This window comes from Cebus imitator, unplaced genomic scaffold (assembly GCF_001604975.1).
Source record: "Cebus imitator isolate Cc_AM_T3 unplaced genomic scaffold, Cebus_imitator-1.0 Scaffold8, whole genome shotgun sequence".
NCBI classification, from domain to species: Eukaryota; Metazoa; Chordata; class Mammalia; order Primates; family Cebidae; genus Cebus; species Cebus imitator.
In genome coordinates, this window is record NW_016107323.1 from 6,186,626 (window position 1) to 6,202,653 (window position 16,028).

General features: G+C 47.5%; 1 protein-coding gene across 6 annotated transcripts in view; it reads left to right on the forward strand.

The window, feature by feature from the left end:
- ACACB (acetyl-CoA carboxylase beta) overlaps positions 1-16,028 on the forward strand; it is a 159,959-nt gene that overhangs the window by 82,742 nt on the left and 61,189 nt on the right. For all 6 annotated transcript variants that reach the window (XR_001828959.2, XM_017541459.2, XM_017541474.2 and 3 more), the window contains 6 exons: positions 449-594; positions 2,504-2,654; positions 4,291-4,425; positions 9,411-9,557; positions 11,880-12,068; positions 14,773-14,873. Coding sequence is in view for 5 of the 6 variants with exons in the window: in XM_017541459.2 (XP_017396948.1) it covers positions 449-594; positions 2,504-2,654; positions 4,291-4,425; positions 9,411-9,557; positions 11,880-12,068; positions 14,773-14,873 (869 nt within the window). In the remaining variant the exon portion in view is untranslated. The remainder of the gene's footprint in view (positions 1-448; positions 595-2,503; positions 2,655-4,290; positions 4,426-9,410; positions 9,558-11,879; positions 12,069-14,772; positions 14,874-16,028) is intronic.

Here is a 16,028-nt window from a genome sequence, read left to right on the forward strand (position 1 = left end):
TCACCTCCGAAAGGCTCTACATCCTAACGCTATCACACTGGGGGTTGGGATTTCAACTTATAAATTTTGCAGGGACACAACATTTAGTCCATTGCACCTGGCTGCTGGTGGAGTCTTCAGGGCTGCCTCACCAGAATGAGAGCTGGAGACAGGAATCAGAAGGGAGACTCTAGGCCCGGAGGGCACACAGTTGGCGAAATGGCTTGACAGGGACTATATCAGGGGCCATTAGCCTACCCACGGGTGGCTCGCTGAGTCCAGGCCTCCCCCAGGCCCATCAGCAGCTGCTCCCTTAGCAGGGATTGTGAGGGCTGGGTCCCAGAGGTAGGGATGTGCATCTTGGCCCTCTGCGGTGGACAACCAGCTCTTGTTTGTTGTTAGCGGGGCCAAACGGTGCTCTGGGAGCACATTCTGAACCCAGATGGTGACAAGGGGCCTGTCCCCACAGGTGGCCCGGCAGTCTCTGACCATGTTCGTTCTCATCATGAATGGCTGCCACATCGAGATCGACGCCCACCGGCTGAACGATGGGGGGCTGCTGCTGTCCTACAATGGGAACAGCTACACCACCTACATGAAGGAAGAGGTGGACAGGTGCGTGGGGGTGCGAGTCCTGCCGTGGGCTGGGCGTGCACAGCTCTCCATCCTAGGCATGGAAAACACAGCGCTGGCCTGTGTGCAGGTCCGAGGGTCTTAGAGAAGGTGCCTCTCAGGTAAATTCTGGGGTTGTGCAGATAAGCTAATCTCTTGGTTGGAATTCTTTGCAACTGGTAGATGTTGAGGGGAGGATCCTAGGAGATGGTTTTCTAGTAATCTGGAGGGATTCAGAGCTGAATGGGACATGACTCCCAGCTCCGTGTGGCCTGCGAGGTGTGTGACGAGGTGCCTGCTGCTTGTGCATCTGAGCTGCAGCATCCACCCAGTTAGCGCGGCAGTGACCTACTGAGCTCCTCCGTACCAGGCACTGTGCTGGTGCTGGGAGAGCATTTTGGGTGCGATTCATGGAGCTTCCAACCTGTTGGGGAAGATGACACATTGAACAAACAGTGGCAGGACAGGCTGTCATATACCTGACGGGTGACACACACAATGTCCTGGAAGCTCTTTGAGAGGGGCTTGTGAGATAGTGAGATACGCCCCAAAAATGCTCCGCCTCCAATGTGTCTGACCACACTCAGGTCACACAATGAAACATACCCTGGCCAAGGAGGGGAAAGGGGGGGGGTGTCTGCAAAGCTCTAGTTAGAGAGTGGAGACTTGCTTCTCAATCCTCAGTGTTTTGGAAGAAGGAAGACTAGGTTTATGCCAGAGTAATGTTTTGCTATCTCCTTTTTTTTTTGAGACAGGGTCTTGCTCTGTCATCCAGGCTGGAGTGCAGTGGCAGGACAATGACTCACTGCAGCTTCGACCTCCCTGGGCTCAGAGATGATCCTCCCACCTCAGCCCCAAGTTGCTGGGACTACAGGCATGTGCCACCATGCCCGGCTAATTTTTGTATTTTTTGTAGAGACGGGATTTTGCCATGTTGCCCAGGCTGGACCAGACCTTCTGGACTCAAGCAGTCAGCCAGCCTTGGCCTCCCAAAGTGCTGGGATTGCAGGCATGAGCCACCGCACCCTGCCTGTTATCTCTTTTTTAACCCATGTTCTATCTGTCAAGAATATTCAAGATTATTATAGGCTCCACTCTCCCCAGTTCAAAGGTTAAGATTTTGAGTCAGTAAATATTTATGGAATCAGATCTACTGATTGATTCTTCTGTGTCAGGCACTGTTGGAAGTATGTCAGTAAAAGGAACTAGCTTTCAGCCAAAAAAAGATTGCATCCTTTATTTTATTTTATTTTAGGCAGATTCTCACTCTGCCACCCAGCGTGGGCGAGAGTGAGCCCCTGATCACTTGAGTCCGAAACTTTGAGACTAGCCTGGGCAACATGGTAAAACCCCATCTCTATAAAATATAATTATTAGCCAAGTGTGGTGGCACGTGCCTGTAGTCTCAGCAAATCGGGGTTGTGATGGGAGAATCACCTGACCCCAGGGAGGTCGAGGCTGCAGTGAACCATGATTGTGCCACTGCACTCCAGCCTGGGTGACAGAGTAATTATAGCTCACAATAGCCTTGAACTCCTGGGCTCAAAGGATTCTCCCATCTCAGCCTCCTGAGTAGCTGGGACTACTGGCATGTGCTACCACGCCCAGCTAATTAAAAAATAATTTTTTTTTTTGTAGAGATGGGGTCTCACTGTGTTGCCCAGGCTTGTCTTGAACTCCTGGCCTCAAGCGACGCTTCCACCTTGGCCTACCAAAGAAAGCATCACGGCCTTTTGTTCACCCACCTCACTCTCACCATCTCTGAGATAACTGTCAGATGCCACCCTTTGGGAATGCAGAGAGTGACACTCTTGATAGCCTTTAGGAAGGGGGAGATCGTATTGAAAGCTGGACTAGAGCGTGCTGGGTTGATGGCCCTCATCAGTTTCTCTACTCCACTCCTCTCTCCCAGTTACCGAATTACCATTGGCAATAAGACGTGTGTGTTTGAGAAGGAGAACGACCCTACAGTCCTGAGATCTCCCTCGGCTGGGAAGCTGACACAGTACACAGTGGAGGACGGGGGCCACGTGGAGGCTGGGAGCAGCTACGCTGAGATGGAGGTGACTGCAGAGCCGGCCGAGGGGAATCCTGAATCCCCAAACCCCACACCTCTGGAATGGTCCCATGTCTGAACAAACAGGCCTGCCTCTCCGCTTGGCCATGGTCTGCAAATTCCTAAGAGAATCAGTCTGTGGAGTTCAGCTCAAATCCTCTGACGTATTTAAAAAATACTTCGAAAAATGCACATCTCCCCAGGAATGAGTAGGAAGGTTAACAACAAGGAAGCTGGGTACAGAGAATATGGGAACTCTCTACTATTTACATAACTGTTCTGTAAATCAGCTTCCCGATTTTTTTTTGGCAGTCTCAGTCTGTCATCCAGGCTGGAGTACAGTGGTGCAATCTCAGCTCACTGCAAACTCCGACTCCCAGGCTCAAGTGATCCTCCCGCCTTAGCCTCCCAAGTAGCTGGGATTACAGGCGTGTACCACCATGCCTGGCTAATTTTTTGTATTTTTGGTAGAGACGGGGTTTCATCATGTTGCCCAAGCTGGTCTCAAACACCTGAACTCAGATGATCAGCCTGCTTCAGCCTCCCAAAATGCGAAATTGCAGGCATGAGCCACTGCACCCAGCCAAGAATTGATTCATAATAACAATTATTATCAATGATTAAATATTAAATATTAACCACAGCAATGATTGAAAGGTGTTACGTCAAAACTCGCAAAGCCCTAACCATGTGGCAGGTGCTGTTCCAAGTATTTTACTGATCTTTATTTTTTAACCTTCCCAGCAACTGTATGAGATGGGCACAGTGTGATCCCCATTTTATGAAAAAGCCGGGCCCAGGCAGGCTAAGAAACTCGCTGGAGGTCACACAAAGCCAGAGAATAACAGTAATAATAGCAATGAAAATACAGCAACAATAGTAGCTACTGCGTGTTGACCTGCTGCATGGCAGCGTCTGCATCTCATGTAATCCTTCTAAGAGCCCTAAGAAGTGAAACTGTCATTATGCCTCATTTTATAATTGGGGAAACTGAGGCTCAAGGAGGGGAGCCACTTTCTGAAGATCACAGAGGTATTGAGTGGAGGTCCTGGGATACCAGCCCAGGCCTGGCTGACTTGGGCGCCCAAGCTGTGAACTGCCAAGCGAGAGAGACAGCACAGTCCCGGCTGTGCAGCCGACGCCATGGTGACAAAGCTTACGTCATCCACGTGTCCGGACACTCAGAGACACAAATTAAAACGGCCGATTAGTGTACTGTGAGCAGATTCTTCATTTCACAGAGGATTTTCTGCATGCCTTTAATAAAGGGAACCATTCACAAAATGTTTGATTTACACAGTACATTTTAGGAATGTGTATATGAACCACTCTATGTAATATGATTTAACAGTATTTCTAAGAGAGAGAAGACCTCTCTTTGGAAATAAACATCAGTTTCCATATCTGTAAAATGGGCATCATAAACACCTCCTTGGCTGGCTTTACAGATTGAACAGCACTTGCCTGGCGCACAGCAGGCTTCCGGTAAAGGCCACTTCTCCCTGTCCCTTCTGCTTGAACACTGCCCATGGAGTCATTCTGTTTAAATCATGCAGTCCCTGCTCTGGCATCACTAGTTCTGGGTGGCTCTGGGTGTCAATCCTGATGGGCTCTGTGCTATTTCTTTTTTTTTTACGAAATAGGTGATGAAGATGATCATGACCCTGAACGTGCAGGAAAGTGGCCGGGTGAAATACCTCAAGCGTCCAGGGGCCATGCTGGAAGCAGGCTGCGTGGTGGCCAGACTGGAGCTTGATGACCCTTCTAAAGTTCACCCGGTACGTGGCTCCACAGCCCAAGTGCTCTGGCTGGTGCACGTGTGCTCGCAGCCCCCGGTGGTTCAGTGGGACAGGTAGACTCAAGGCTCATAGCTCGCCTCCTGCCTCCACCTGCAGACAGAGCTCTTCGAAGCAGCCATCCTGATGGTGCAGAAACACGAGGAAGCCACACCCTGCTTTGCTCACATCCCTCTCTGCGGCCCTCCATCCTGCTAAGAGTAAAACCCAAGTTCTGCCAGTGACCTACCAGACCCCAAATGAGCTATTCCCTGCTTTCTTCTCTGCCTTCCTCCTCTGTCTCTCTCCCTGTCACTTAATTGAATATACTGGACCCCTCCCTCCTGGGGGCTGTCCTCTCTGCTGTGAAGGACCTGCCCCCAGACATTTGCAGAGATCACTCTCTCAACTCCTGGGAGCTTTTATTCCAATGTCTTCCCCGCAATGAGGGCATTCTTGGCCACTGACCACCTTTTCTTTTTAATAGACTTAAATTTTTAGTACAGTTTTAGATTTACAGAACAGTTATGTAAATAGTACAGAGAGTTCCCATATTCCCTGTAGCCAGTTTCCCTGTCATGAATTTAATCATTATTATTAATATTATAATATTAATTTTATATAATATATTATTTATATAATATTATATTGTATAATATAATGTGTCACCCAGGCTGGAGTGCTGTGGCGTGATCTCAGCTCACTGCAATCTCTGTCTCCCAGGTTCAAGTGATTCTCCTGCCTCAGCCTCCCTAGTAGCTGGGGATTATAGGTGTGTGCCACACCAGGCTGATTTTTGTATTTTTAGTAGAGATGGAGTTTCGCCGTGTTGGCCGGGCTGGTCTCAAACTCCTGACCTCAGGTGATCCACCCACCTCAGCCTCCCAAAGTGCTGGGATTACAGGCACGAGCCACTGCACCTGGCCTCAATTAATTACTGTTGTTATCAATTTACTATTATTAATTAAAGTATTATTGCAACAGCACAGTCCATTTGTCACATTTAGTGAAGCAATAGTGATATTGATAGTGATATATTAGGTATTATTGTTTAAGAATAATAATTAACTGTTTTAAGTTGAACTGTTATTGCAATAGTATGGTCCAGTTGTCACATTTTACGAACCAGTATTGTTACATTATTGTTTACTCAGATTTCCTTAGTTTATTTTTAAAAAAATATGGGCCAGGCACAGTAGCTCACACCTGTAATCCGAGCATTTTGGGAGACCAAGGTGGGCATATCATGAGATCAGGTGTTCAAGACCAGCCTGGCCAACAGGGTCAAACTCCATCTTTACTAAAAATGCAAAAATTAGCTGGGCATGGTGGCGCATGCCTATCATCCCAGCTATTCAGAAGGCAGAGGTTGCAGTGAGCCGAGATTGTGCCAATGCACTCCAGCCTGGGCTACAGAGCCAGACTGTCTCAAAAAAAAATTATGGTTAAATATATATAACATAAAATTTACCATCGTAACCATTTTTCAATGTACTATTCATAGTATTAAGTACATTCACATTGCTGGGCAACCATTACCACCACCCATCTCCAGCACTTGCAAGACTGAAACTTCACACTCACTAAATAATAACTCCTGATTCCCTCCTCCCTCCAGCCCCTGCCAACCAGGATTCTACCTTCTGTCTCTATTAATTCAACTCCTCTAGGTACCTCATATAAGCGGAATCGATATAGTATCTCTCCTTTTATGACTGGCTCATTTCATTTAGAATAATATCCCCAAGTTTCATTCATGTTATAGCATGTGTGAGAATTTCCCTTCTTTTTAAGGCTGCATAATATTCCCTTGTATGAGTATATCACATTTTGCTGGTCCACTCATCCAGTGATGGACACTTGGATTGTCTTTACCTTTTGGCTGCTGTGAATTAGGCAGCTATGAACGTGAGTGTACGATTTCCTTACTTTTTACGTGATGTCCAGGATCCCATCCAGGTTAGCACATTGCATGTAGTTGTCATGTCTCTTTCCACTGCCCTTTAGAAAATTGTGCTCACTTGTACCCATGCACTGACACACACTGCACCTCACAGAAATGATTGCACTGATTGTCTTCTTGGTTTATTATTTGACCTCTGGGAGACTAGAAACACCATGAGAACAGGGCTTTTTGGCTTCCTTGCTCACTGCTGGGTCTCCAGTGCCAAACGCAGGGCCTGGTAAGTCGGAGGTCTTCTGTAAATCTTTGTTGTTGGATGGACGTACAGCAGTGTGGGTGCCGGGGACGTCACCCTGTCCTCAGGACCACTAGAGGGTGCACCAGAGTCTGTCATGTGACCCTGAGCTCAGGCTCTTGGGGGGACCTCCAGTTTAGATTGCTGTTAAGTTTTCAGTGTTGGCTGAGCTCTGTCATTACACGATGAGTCTCTGAGGTCAGGAACTACTTTGGATGTTCACTCTTGTGATCTTGGGGCTTAGCAAAGTGTTTGGAGCATAGTGGTTGCTCAGTAATAACAAGTCTTGATAAATGAATGAATGGATGTTTACACCCTCCTAAGCAAAACTCTAAAATAATTAGTGCATCTGTCCTGTAAAAAAAGCATTTAAAAATATCACGTTGTGTCTTTTCTCCAGAGTATTCTATTAGTTGTGTTTGTTTTCTTTTTTTAAAAATGTGTAATTTTGGGTACATAATAGGTGTATATATTTATGGGTACATGTAATCTTTTGATCTACGCATGCAGTCTAATAATCAAATCAGGGTGATTGGGGTATCTGTCACCTCAAGTGTTTATTTAAAGTTTCTTTGCACTAGGAACATTCCGATTCTACTCTTTTGGTTATTTTAAAATATACGGTAGATTTTAATTGACTGTAGTCATCCTGTTGTGCTGTCCGTATTAGATCTTTTTTACAGTTGGAATTTCACTCTTGTTAACCAGGCAGGAATGCAGTGGCGCGATCTTGGCTCACTGCAGCCTCCACCTCCAGGGTTCAAGTGATTCTCGTGTCTCAGTCTTCCAAGTAGCTGGGATCACAGGCGCCCGCCGCAATGCCTGGCTAATTTTTATATTTTTAGTAGAGACGGGTTTCACTATGTTGGCCAGGCTTATCTCAAACTCCTGACCTCAGGTGAACCACCCACCTCAGCCTCTGAAGGTGCTGGGATCGCAGGCGTGAGCCACCGTGGCCAGCCTCAATACTAGATCTTACTCATTCTATCTAACTGTACTTTTGTACCCATTAACCTTCCCCACTGCCACCCTCCCCACTACCCTTCCCAACCCTTAGCAACTACCATTCTACATTCTGTCTCCGTGAGTTCATTTTAATTTTCAGCTCCCACATATGAGTGAGAACATGCCAAATTTGTCTTTCTGTGGACAGCTTATTTCACTTAACGTAATATCCTCCAGTTCCATTCATGTTGCTGCAAATGCCTGTTGTTCACATTCTTTTCATTAGTCTCTCTCTTTTTTTTTTTTTTTTTTTTTTTTTTTTTTGAGACAGAGTCTCACTCTGTCACCCAGGCTGGATGCAGTGGCACAACCTTGGCTCACTGCAACCTCCACTTCCTGGCTCAAGCAATTCTCCTGCCTCAGACTCCCTGGTAGCTGGGACTACAGGTTCATGCCACCATGCCTGGCAAATTTTTGTATTTTTAGTAGAGATGGGGTTCACCTTGTTGGCCAGGCTGGTCTGGCCTCAAGTGACCCGCCCACCTCAGCCTCCCAAAGTGCTGGGATTACAGGAGTGAGCCACCCTGCCTGGCATCATTAGTCTCTTTAGGGAGTTCCCAAAGCTAGGAATAGACTGGGCGTTTTTGGATCAGTGGGCAGGTCTGGGTACCTGCAGCGTGATTCCTTTCAGCACACATTTACTGTGCTGGGTGAAAGCGGCACGGCCTGGCCACCCGTTCCCTGCAGGCTCACACACGTGCTTGTGAGACAGACTGGGTGAACAAGTAATTTAACTTGGGGAGTGCAGTCAGAACGCTGCCCTTGGCCCTGGGCTGTGGGGGCCTGGATGGAGAAGCCATGATCAGATCGTTCAGGGGAAAACCTTCAAGTTGGCTGTGTTTTTCTGAGACAGAGTTTCACTCTGTCGCCCAGGCTGGCGTGCAATGGTGCAATCTCATCTCACTGCAACCTCCACCTCCCAGATTCAAGTGATTCTCCTGCCTCAGCCTCCAGAGTAGCTTGGATTACAGGCATGTGCCACCATGACTGTCTAATTTTTTTGGCATATTTTTAGCAGAGATGGGGTTTCACCATGTTGGCCAGGCTGGTCTTGAACTCTTGACCTCAGCTGATCCTCCTGCCTCGGACTCCCAAAGTGCTGGGATTATAGTCATTGAGCCACCACGCCCAGCCAGGTCAGCTCTTAAAGAGGAGAAGAGCCTGCCAGGCTAGGGGTGGGGATGGGTGTGGGTGGAGGGGTGGGGGTGGGCAGGAAGCGGAGTGTTGTCTGCCGGGAGAACAGCACATCCCAGCACCATGCCCCATGCACTGTAGATATTTGTAGGATGAATGAGTAGACAGATGAGCACATTAAGTCTGTGTTGCCCGCTAAGGAGCTTCTTATTTTCCCATATGTTTACCTAAGACAGAATTTTTGTGATTTACAAAAACCAGGTGCATTAATGTGAGATGTTCATCAATTTTCATCCTACTGTAAGGTGTTTAACCTTGGGATTCAATAGAGAATGAAAATAAATAGAGAACATAGAGAGATGTGTTGATTATAAAGCAAAACACACACAGAAAAACAGATCTCATCCCCCCTCCAAAACTGTTTAGGGTAATCCAAAACTGTGTACTGGGCCATATGCAAAAGAAATGGTTTGGAAAACCCACACTAGGGTGTGAGTTTGGCCATTTTAACTTTCCAGTACATTATCTTCTGCTCAGGCCTCATCCTCACTCGCTTGTGGAAGCCAGCAGGTCTGCCTCGCCTCACATTCTGCCCGATCCCATTTGGGATTCCTAGAGTTTTCCTGACCTGTCACTCTTGTGTCTCATCAGGCTGAACCGTTCACAGGAGAACTCCCCGCCCAGCAGACGTTGCCCATTCTCGGAGAGAAACTGCACCAGGTCTTCCACAACGTCCTGGAAAACCTCACCAACATCATGAGTGGCTTCTGTCTGCCAGAGCCCATTTTTAGCATAAAGGTAAAGTCACCTCTGAGCGCAAGCGTGTAGATCAGCGCAGAGTCAAAGGTCTACCCCATGACAGCAGGGGTTGTTATTGAGTAAGAAATGAAAAAATGGTTGGTCTTCTGTTGTTTTTATTTTTATTTTTTTTATTTTTAGAGACAAGGTCTCACTCTGTTGCCCAGGCTGAAGTGATCATGGCTCACTATAGCCTCGACCTCCTGGGCTCAAGCGATCCTCCCACCTTAGCCTCACGAGTAGCTGGGACTACAGGTGCGCACCACCATACCTGTCTAATTTTTTGTATTTTTGTAGAGATGGGGTTTCGCTGTGTTCCCCAGGCTGGTCTCAAACTCCTGGGCTCAAGTGATCCACCCACCTGGGCCTCCCAAAGTGCTGGGATTACAGGTGTGAGCCACCATGCTCAGCCTCTCTGTTATTTTTATAAAGGACCTATTCTCAGGGATTTCTTCAATTGGATTATAAACATTGGCCTGACGTTTTCTTCTTGATGGTAGACTAGGCTTGTGGTGGTTTAGCTCAAGACAGAGAATACTCCAGGAGGATGTTAAGGGAGGAGTCCGTGGGGGTCATCCCCCTTAAGGAGATGACAGAGAAGGCGCTTTGTTTGAAACACACCTCTGTTCGTCATTCACCCTTGCTGGGTCTCATCTGCTCACTCAGTAGAGAAACAAGAAGTCCTCTGATTTGCAGACCTCCTTGAAAGACCCATGATGCTCGTAACAGTGGCTAGCCATCACATTGTGTGCTACATCAGGGTCCATCTCAGGAGAGCCAATCATCACGATGGTGGTGATGGTAGTAACTGCCAACCCTTAGCAAGTAGGTACCGTGAGTCACCTTCTATCTACAAAAAAGCTCAATCATTTCATCCTCCCAGCAACTGATAAGGTAGGAACTCTTATTCCCATTTACAATTGAGGCAACTGAGGCACACAGAGACTAAGAGATTGCTTCATACTTGAAGAGGCAAAGATGAGATCTGAACTGTGGCAATCAGGACTCTGACTCTGTGCTCTTAACCCCCATGCCTTGCTGCCTGATGATTATTGCCATCATTGCAACTTTTTTTTTTTTTTTGAAACAGGGTCTTGCTCTGTCTCCCAGGCTGGAGTTCAGTGGTGGAAACACTGCTCACTGCAGCCTCCACCTCCTGGGCTCAAGCCTTGTTCCACTTCAGCCTCCCAAGGAGCTGGGGTTACAGGCACCTGCCACCAACCCAGCTAATTTTTTGTAGAGATGTGGTCTCGCCATGTTGTCCAGGCTGGTCTCGAACTCCTGGGCTCAAGTGATCCTCCCACCTCTTGGCCTCCCAAAGTGTTGGGATTACAGGCATGAGCCATCATGCCCCACAATAATTGCAACTTTTCTTAGTTGGGGTGCTTCAAAGTTTATGCATCAGTTCACTTTGAAACCTCCCTAGGGTAAGCCCCATTGTCATTGTCATCCAGAGACCATCAGCTTTGGCTACTGAGATACCCCAGAAACAGCACAGGGCAGCTGTGATTCCCTTCAGAACACATTTCCTGTGCTGGGTGAATGCGGCAGGGCCTGGCCACCCATTCCCTGCAGGCTCACACACTTGCTTGTGAGACAGACGAGAGATCAAGTAATTTAACTTGGGGAGTGCAATCAGAACGCTGCCCTTGGTCCTGGGCTGTGGAGGCCTGGATGGAGAAGCTCTGATCAGATTGTGGAGGAGAAAACCCTCAAGTCAGTTCTTTTTTTTTTTTTGAGACAGAGTTTTACTCTGTCACCCAGGCTGGAGTGCAGTGCTGCAATCTTGGCGCACTGCAACCTCTGCCTCCCGGGAGCTGAGTTCAGAGTTTCGGGAGCTGAATAGCCTAGGTTTGCCTCCTGGCTTTGCTTCTTACTAGCTGAGTGACTTTGGGTAACTTAACTAACCCCTCAGTTGCCTCAACTGCAAAACAGGCAAAATCTTTATACCTCCTTTGTAGGGTTGTTTTTAGGGATCAAATGAGAACATGTAAAGAAAGGTCATAAAACACCATCTGGCACTTAGCAAGTGTCCTATAAACGTCACCTCATCACGTGACCTTATGTTCGATCCCTCCACCATGCTGGCTTTCTAATGCACAGAGAGGGGAGACAAGGTCTTCCTATGTGGGAAAACTGGGTATCCCCTGTGGTCAGGGGGCCATTCCACTCTGGCCTGTCCCAGAGGCAGCTGGGACTAGATCTTCAGCCAGTTGAGTGCATGGGGCCAGGATGGGTTGAGCTGTGTTGGGCGCCCTGTTGGGGGTGGTGGTGCCCATGCCCAAGTAGGGCTGGAGGCTGACACTGTGGTCCCCGCTGCAGCTGAAGGAGTGGGTGCAGAAGCTCATGGTGACCCTCCGGCACCCATCACTGCCGCTGCTGGAGCTGCAGGAGATCATGACCAGCGTGGCTGGCCGCATCCCCGTCCCCGTGGAGAAGTCGGTCCGCAGGGTGATGGCCCAGTACGCCAGCAACATCACCTCGGTGCTGTGCCAGTTCCCCAGCCAGCAGGTATGTGCACCCCCATGCAGCCCCGCCCTACCAGGACGGGCATGCTGGGCCGGCTCCAGGCTGGCTCCATACCTGGCCTCTGATCAAGTTGAACTCCCTGAGACCCATTTATAGCCCAAGATATCAGGGGCCGAGGGCTTCCTTTCGAGCCTCATCTGCAGAATCCCATCATTTCGAGTAACAATTGTTACTCGAAGCAACAATTGTTTGAATGAACACCAACATTCCTTAGGCCTCATTGTCTAAATCTCAAGATTCCGAGTAGGAGTGAGCAGCTGATGCAAATGGAGTGAGTATTATCCAAAAGGTAAACTGGCTGACATCATTAGAGGAAATTGCAAGTTTTATTTTTGTTTTTTCACTGGTTTGCAGCTTTGATTTTCTGCCTCTGGATTTTGTAGGTGATAGTCTTGGAGCTGCATGTAAATATACATATATATATATAATATTTTTAAAGAATTTACTGAGCCTGGGCACGTTGGCTCATGCCTGTAATCCCAGAACTTTGGGAGGCTAAAGTGGGTGGATCACTTGAGGTCTGGAGTTCGAGACCAGCCTGGCCAACATGGTGAAATCCTGTGTCTACTAAAAATACAAAAAGCTGGGTGTGGTGGCAGGCGCCTGTAATCTCAGCTAGCCAAGAGGCTGAGGCAGGGGAATTGCTTGAACCTGGGAGGCAGAGGTTGCAGTGAGCCGAGATCGTGCCACTGCACTCTAGCCTGGTGACAGAGCAAGACTGTCTAAAAAAAAAAGGAATGGAAGACATTCCACCATTCCAGGCTAGTATAAAATATCTCTGTTACTTCCACATTGGTCTCTTGTTGTTTATTTTGTTGTGGTTGTTGCTTTCATGGGGCATTTGAAAGGTATTTGCATCAGGAGGAGCCCCTCTGCTTGTTGGCCTTGCTGTCCTCTGGTGGGAGGGTTCCCCACCATCGTCATCCACCGCAAATTAGCCATTTGGGAAACCAGAGGTCAGTGTAGTTCAGGCCATTCTCAGAGGTTAGCAGTTCTAAGGGCTGGAATATTGTTCAGCAAAAGAAAGAATACTGATTCATGCTCCCACATGGATGAACCTGTTGTGCTAAGGGAAATAAGCTAGGCACAAAATACCACATATCATGTGATTCCTTTTTTTTTCTTTTTGAGACAGAGTCTTGCCCTGTCGCCCAGGCTGGGTGTGGTGGTATGAGCACAGCTCACTGCAACCTCCACCTCCTGGGTTCAAGTGAGTCTCCTGCCTCAGCCTCCTGAATAGTTGGGATTACAGGCACATGCCACCATACCCGGTTACTTTTTTATATTTTTAGTGGAGATGGGTGAGGTTTCACCACGTTGGCCAGGCTGGTCTTGAACTCCTGACCTCAAGTGATCTGCCTGCCTCGGCAATCCGAAGTGCTGGATTACAGGCATGAGCCATGTTACCCAGCCCTGTGTGATTCCATTTTTATGGAATGTCCAGAATAGGCACATTCATGGAGAAGGAAGTAGATTAGTGGCCGCCAGGGGCTGCAGCACAGGGAAGATGGAGACTGAGTACTAATGACTACAAGCTTTCTTTTTAAAGTGATGAAAAGGCTTTAAAATTAGAAGGTGGTGATAGTTGCTCAACTTTATGAATACACTACAAACTTTAAAGCGACTGCGCACTTTAAAGGGGGATGGTGGAATATTATGGTATGTAAGTTATCTGAACTAAAGAATAACAAAAACCAAACTCTGGAGGATCCTAACTGAAAAAGTACATACTTGGAACTCTCAGGAATTTGTCATTGATCCAGGTTTTTTTTCTTTAAAAATATTTCTGATGCCAAAGGCAATATACCAATAACATTATGTCTAATGATAAAGACAGGACCCTTCCCCACCAGCGCCGTGGTTTTTGCTAGAATGGGACGTTCTCATCTCCTCTTTCCCCATCCCATTCATATGTGCGGAGACGTATAAGGTGCACTCCTCCATGTGATTGCTGTCATTTTGAGTGCTTGAATTCCTCACCGTTGAGGGGATAAACAGGGCTGTTTCAGGGTGACTGGAAGGCTTTGGGCCTGGAATTTTCAGTCGTTAAATGAGCCTTGGATGGGACCTCCCTGGGAGGCTGTGGTGGGTCCTTTAGGTCAGTGGTCCCCAACCTGTTTAGCACCAGGGACCAGTTCCTTGGAAGACAGTTTTTCCATGGACAACGGAGGGGGCATGGTTTCAGGATGATTCAAGCACATTACATTTATGGTGCACTTTATTTCTATTATTATTACATTGTAATATACAATGAAATAATTATACAACTCACCATAATGTAGAATCTGTGGGAGCCCCAAGCTTGTTTTCCTGCACCATATGGTCCCATCTGGGGGTGTGGGAGACAGTGACAGATCATCAGGCATTAGATTTTCATAAGGAGCTCACAACCTGTATCCCTCGCATGCGCAATTCACAGTAGGGTTTGTGCAGCTTTGAGAATCTAATGTTGCCACTGATCTGACAGGAGGCAGAGCTCAGGTGGTGATGTGAGCGTTGGGGGGGGCTGTAAATACAGGTGAAGCTGGCTTGCTTGCCCACTGCTTACCTCCTGCTGTGCAGCCGGGTCCTAACAGGCCACAGACCAGTCCTGGATTGGGTACTGGTTTGAGGACCTCTGCTTTAGGGGACTGCTGTATGGCACCTGAATGATTGGCAGTCAGACCTGTCTTGTTTTCTCATGCAGATCGCCACCATCCTGGACTGCCATGCGGCCACCCTGCAGCGGAAGGCTGACCGGGAGGTCTTCTTCATCAACACCCAGAGCATCGTGCAGTTGGTCCAGAGGTGAATCCTGGGTCTCCCTCTGGGGTGCGGTTGTCACCTGAATTGTCACATGCATTGCACCAAGGTGGTGCTCCTGGGTTGTCTTCAGGGAAGGCTTGAACTGAGAGAAAGTGCATTATAGTCCTGCAGTGCCATTACCAACAGCGGAACCCTAGGAAAGTCACTTTACTTCTGTGCTTACCAGTTGGTAAAATGGGAATAAAAACACTTATAAGACAAGTCATTTGAATTATAAATGAATGAATTTTTTTTTTTTTGAGACAGAGTCTCCCTCTGTCACCCAAGCTAGAGTGCAGTGGTATGATCTCAGCTCACTGCAACCTCCGCCTCCCAGGTTCAAGTGATTCTCCTGCCGCAGCCTCCCAAGTAACTGAGATTATGGGCATGTGCCACCATGCCAGGATAATTTTTGTATTTTAGTAGAGACAGGGTTTCACCATGTTGGCCAGGCTGGTCTCGAACTCCTGACCTCAAGTGACCCACAGCCTCGACCTCCCAAAGTGCTAGGATTACAGGCGTGAGCCACCATGTCTGGCCTATAAATGGATAAATTTTTGTGAAGTTCTGACAAATAGTAAATATTTGATAGGTACATTAGATTGAGACAATAGGATGAAATAGCTTTACATGTGATAAAAGACCGCACAAATTGTTATTATTGTGGCTTTTGGGACAAGTGCAAAGGAAAGTGGATGAATAATTTGTGTTTCATCTCAATAGTTACTTATTGTACAGGGGTTTTCTGCTGTAGGACTATTCTGATGGCAAAAGGATTTTCTGCCAATCGTAACAAAAAATCCACCTAGCAAGAAAGCTTTGTTTATGAAGACAAACAGGGCTAGATGCTGTGGCTCATGCCTGTAATCCCAGCATTTTGGGAGGCCAAGGCAAGAGGATCACTTGAGGCCAGGAGTTGGAGACCACCCTGGGTGATGTAGGGAGACCCTATCTCTACATAAAAAAGAAAAAAAATTAATCAGGCATGGTGGTGTGTACCTATAGTCCCAGCTACTCAGGAGGCTGAGATGGGACGACTGCTTGAGCCCAGGAGTTCAAGGTTATAGTGAGCTGTGATTGCACCATTGCATGCCGTCCTGGGGGACACAGCAAGACCTTGTGTTTTTTAAATAAATGTATTGTGGAAAATGTAAATGT